Source organism: Choristoneura fumiferana, chromosome 20 (genome assembly GCF_025370935.1).
Source record: "Choristoneura fumiferana chromosome 20, NRCan_CFum_1, whole genome shotgun sequence".
NCBI classification, from domain to species: domain Eukaryota; kingdom Metazoa; phylum Arthropoda; class Insecta; order Lepidoptera; family Tortricidae; genus Choristoneura; species Choristoneura fumiferana.
In genome coordinates this window covers 8,115,316-8,120,455 of record NC_133491.1, presented here as the reverse complement: position 1 = coordinate 8,120,455, position 5,140 = coordinate 8,115,316, and the positions used below count along the sequence as shown (strand labels likewise).

General features: G+C 38.4%; 1 protein-coding gene across 1 annotated transcript; it reads left to right on the top strand.

The window, feature by feature from the left end:
- The first annotated feature begins 431 nt into the window (after positions 1–431).
- On the top strand, positions 432–3,983 carry LOC141438993 (regucalcin-like). The gene is made up of 6 exons (XM_074103086.1): positions 432–515; positions 693–828; positions 1,285–1,488; positions 2,934–3,152; positions 3,332–3,444; positions 3,677–3,983. The coding sequence occupies exons 1-6, from the start codon at positions 438–440 to the stop codon at positions 3,923–3,925; spliced, it is 999 nt and encodes a 332-aa protein (XP_073959187.1). The 5' UTR covers positions 432–437; the 3' UTR covers positions 3,926–3,983.
- Positions 3,984–5,140: the final 1,157 nt, after the last annotated feature.

The window sequence follows — 5,140 nt, the reverse complement described above, 5'->3', positions numbered from 1 at the left end:
AAAGCCGCGGACGGACGGACGGACAGACAGACAGAAGAGACATGGCGAAACTATAAGGATTTCGTTTTTGCCATTTTGGCTACGGCACAAACTAAAAAGCAACTTTGTAACACTTGGCCTTGAATAAGTGAACAAGAGACCCTATAAGAGATTTTTGAGTTTAGGTACCAATATGAGTTTCCAACTTATTATTTCTCATTCCGGTATGCACCGCGTATCTGGCTGCTTTACCGATGCTCCATTGCAAACAATTGTGGGCTTTGCCAATACTCGCATTCGCACAGTTGAGTTGAGCCGACATGACAATCACGCACGAACCAACAGCGCGGCAGTGACCGGTTCTGTCTACAGTGAGGTAGACGCGACACCGCGGCCTGCTCTACATTCCTAATACGTACAAAATGAATAAACAACACACCAAACAAATGAAGGCTTTTATGAGAAGTCTTATCGTATTGATCACCGTCGTCAGTGCATGCGGCTCCAATTCAAATAGTGCACCATTAATAACAAATGTGAGTACGATTTAAAAAAAAACAAATCTATTAAAGTCGATCTTTAGCAATGTCACAGTATTCAAAGTAAACCACCTTTCACAAATCGCGTTTGGGCTTGCAACTGGCCTTAAAAGTAGTGGATAATAAATAATACTTGATCATATAGACACTAACTATCAACCTTTGATTTTGCAGGTATGTCGCGGTGGGATCCATTTTGAGGGGCCGCACTGGTCGAAGACTGAAAACTCTCTGTACTGGGTAGACATTTCAAAACAAATGGTCTACAGATTAGATGGTGAAACGGGCAACATAACAAAAAGAGAAATTGGTATGTTTATCAAAACCCATCTATCACTAAATCCTATCAATACTATTATGTTCACTTCCGAACGGAAGAATAAATTTTAATGCGTACCTATAGTACCTGACTACAGATGGTATATATGTATTTTGTGGGAATTCTCATAAGAATTTCGTAAAATCTCGGAAATGTCAGATCTAATTGTTCCCACGAGAGAAAAATGTAATTGAAATATAATTGTTACAGGAACTACGTCTAAATTAATATTATAAAGAGAAAACTGTGTTTTTTTGAACGGGATGAATCAAAAGACTACGCAACCGATTTTAATAATTCTTTCATCTAGAAAGCTATATGATACTTCAAATATTTCATGGCAAAAATTCCCAAGGGAACTAAACAAAGTTGCGGGAAACAACTAGTCACAGATACGTGTATTTCTACATATAATAAGCATATTCCACCACTTTCTGTCATCAACAGGTTATGGGCCCGTAACATTCGCGATAACAGTGAAGGACAACCCTAGACTCCTGGTAGTCAGTGCTCGGTCAGAGGTGTATTTGCTGCCGTGGGATGCCCCAACAGGGGACGGGGCGCTGCGGCTGCTGAGCGCGGTGGATTTGGGGCTCCCGGATAACCGCTGCAACGACGGCAAGGCGGATGCCAAGGGACGGCTGTGGTTCGGTAAGACAACCTTAAACAGCTGGTGGTCAGCGCTTGGTTGGAGGGGGTAATTGATGCCATGGGACATGCCGGCCGGGGACGGGGCGCTGCGGCTGCTGAGCGCGGTGGATTTGGGGCTACTAGATAACGGGTGCAATAACGGCAAGGTGGACGCCAAGGGACGGTTGTGATTTGGCAAGCCAAACCTAAACAGCTGGTAGTCAGTGCTCGATCGGAGGTGTATTTGCGCCGTGGGATGCTCCGGCAGGGGATGGGGCGCTGCGGCTGGCTGGTTAGATCAATTCCCCAAAATCGTTATTTCCTAGTAGCCAAAATTTCCATTCGCTTTTTTCCCCAAATGTTTTTTGTCCCAATAAGGTTTTTTACTGAAGCTTATTTTCACAATTAAATAATATACCAATCTATGTTTTCGTGTTAACTAAAATTGGGAAAAAACGCGATTGTGAAAATAAGCTTCAGTAAATTCAAAATTCAAATTCAAATGATTTATTCAGTAAATAGGCCGCAATGGGCACTTTTACACGTCATTTTTTTAAACTAGCAGCGCTTTCGGAAAGACCATCATTGCCAAGAAGAATGCGCCGCAAGAAACTTGGCAGAAAGTCATTTTTTCATAAAAATATAATTACAAATAAAATACTTAAAAACTATATTATACAATTAAAGAAAAAAAATACAAAAAATAATAATAATAATAAAAAAGCATATTGGGGAAAAAACCGAATGGAATTGCTAACTACTAAGAAATAACGATTTTGGGGAAATGATCTAACCAGTCGCCTGCGGTTCGGTAAGATAACCCTAAACAGCTGATGGTCAGTGCTCCTTTGGTGTATTTGAGGCCGTGGGATATGCCGGCCGGGGACGGAGCGCTGCGGCTGCTGAGTATGGTGAACCTGGGGCTCCCCGAATACCGCTGCAACGACGGCAATGCCGACCGCAAGGGGTGGCTATGGTTTGATGAGTTTAACCATGAAGAGGAGCAACATTGGATTTATAAGTCGAACAAAATCCAAATGTTTATATATTAGTAAGACCCATCATTGCCAAGAAGAAAGAACCGCAATAATGTATTTGTTTTAAGTAATATTAAAAATTCGAAAGTTAGTGTATGCATAGCATAATAACACATCGGGTTTGGATGAGATTTATCACACAGATATTTTATACATATATAACCTGGACTGACTTGACATACTATTATTGCCGAAAACTGCAGTTTTTTAGGGATAAAAATAAATTAAGTTCGGATCAACAGCCACAGACATAAGTCCATGGAACTCAGTGAGAAAGTCAGCATGTGCAACAACTTATGTAATTGTAAATTCATAATTATGATTAAATTATCATCATTACAATCAACACTGATTATATGTCACAAAGTTTTATATGTGAGGGCAAATTTTGAAGAATATAATAATCAATAAAAAAATATATGTTCACAGGCACAATGGGCAAAGAAGAGGGTTCATACATAGACAAAGACCAAGGCACTCTGTACATGATGGATGAGTACAACTATGTTCATCCTGAAACTAAAGTTCGACCTGTGTCAATATCCAACGGCATGGCCTGGACTGCAGACAATAAATTTATGTTCTACATCGACTCCCCCACTAAAAATATTGATGTGTTTGACTTTAACCTCAATACAGGGGCAATTCGTAAGTTCAATAAAAAAAAGTTATACTTAATTAATATACATTGTTTTGCAGTCATTTCAATTGAAACTATTAAAAAAAATTACAAGTAAGGAAGAAATAACAATTTATAGCATAAATTGTGAATGATTGCGTTTTTTTGTGTATAACCTGTCTAGTTATATTTCATTTTATTGTTTTAGGAAACAGAAGAACACTATTTAGTTTCCAAGCAAACAATGTAACAGGTGATCCTGATGGCATGACAATTGACAAAGATGGCAATTTATGGGTAGCTTGTAATGGTGGTGCAAAGGTTTGTCTAAGGGTCCTTGTGTTACCAAACTTTCATTTACCAAACTTTCATTTAAAATCATCATCATCATCTAGCATTAGTTAGTGTATTGTGCCATCACAGAGCCTTGCATAATTTATCTTGCCCACACCAAATTGAGGTCCTGTGCCACTGAATAAATGCAGTTCCTAATTAGGATATTTTTCCTGTTTCTTGGGAAAAGTCAACTTACAAGCATAATCATTGATTGCAGGTGATCAAAATAGATTCCAGAGCTGGAAAACTACTTGAGCAGCATAAGATGCCAGCATCCCAAGTTACATCAGCTGTTTGGGGTGGGCATGACCTCTCCATCTTATACGTAACAACATCCAGAAGAGGGATGAGCCCTGGGCAACTAGCACTGGAACCTGAAGCAGGATCCCTATTTGCTATTGAAAACACTGGGACAAGTGGGTTGCCCGAGAACCAATTTGTGTTTGCCGATGCAGCCCGATACTGAGTGCATATTTGCTACCCTTGTTAGGCTACTTTTCAATAAATAAACTTATTGTTGAATAGATGCTGAGTATGTTATGCTAATTAGATTCAAAGCCCAGGTACTTAGCCAGGTACTTTGTATGAGATTGTTTACCTCTTCATAATCATCCAATTCAATTTACTGGAAATTAACCTCTTGTATTAGATCAGATTATCAGATATTCAGATAAGATCAGATATTCAGATCTGTGCTAAATTTTATCTTGGCTGTAAACCTGTCTGTTTATTTCTTTATCTTTATTTTAAAGTATTATTTGAAACAAACAAGACCAGAATACAGTTGTTTCTTTACAAACAAAACAAAAACATACAAATAAATAGTAGATTTTTTAATTGTGGTTGATAAACATTTCCATATACTGATGGATGATGGTCAAAATGTACCTGCTGCTACTCTCCTTTCTTCAATCAGCAAAAGTACTTCTAATACGGTAGGCATTTTTAAAATACAGGTAAAATGAACAAATTTTGAAACACTTACCGGAAGCCTCAAAAAGGGTGGATCAGTTGCATTTTTTCCCAATTTGTTTTCTTGATACTGAATAAGCTGGATAACAAGTTGAGCCAAGCCCTCTTTGGTAGGTGGGTCAGTTTGAACATGCTAAAAGGAAAAGTCACACAAAGGCTATTAAAGGTTAAACAAAACCACTATTTAACAACATACCATAGTCTTGATCGATAGATTCATTCATATTAGCTTGAAACTTTGATACAATTGAATTATTTGATCATGCTAAATGCTTACTCGAAAGTTTGTTTAGGGGTTAGCTTTTAGTTACAAAATTACAAATTAAAAGTTACAAAATCAAAAATGAAATATTTGCTGACGTTCAGTATGAATAACTGACGAATCGGAAAGTGCAGCAGGTGTACCTTTTTGCAATTCTTCTGCAACCAAACACGAATTTGATCGAATTGTGCCAAAGATTCCGGCGACTGGAAAAATTCGACATTTGGCCCGCCGTCTTTCTTCGGGCCTATGTTAGCCATGACTGCAGCTTTTATTACTTATACGTTGTCCAAAAACGATCTTCCTTGTTTAATTACAAGTTCTCCGCGTGAAAGTAGAATTTACGGAGAAAAGCAAAAATACAAATAGACGATTTACATCGCAGTCAATCAGTGTACGTCTGTATGTATTTCTTATCTGTGATGGCGTCGCCTTCACACGACTGAC

Coding starts and splice junctions, on each gene's coding strand:
- LOC141438993 (XM_074103086.1), top strand. CDS start 438: ATGAGAAGTCTTATCGTATTGATCACCGTCGTCAGTGCATGCGGCTCC. Junction 516..692: donor GTGCACCATTAATAACAAAT/GTGAGTACGATT, acceptor TTGATTTTGCAG/GTATGTCGCGGTGGGATCCA. Junction 3,445..3,676: donor CTTGTAATGGTGGTGCAAAG/GTTTGTCTAAGG, acceptor CATTGATTGCAG/GTGATCAAAATAGATTCCAG.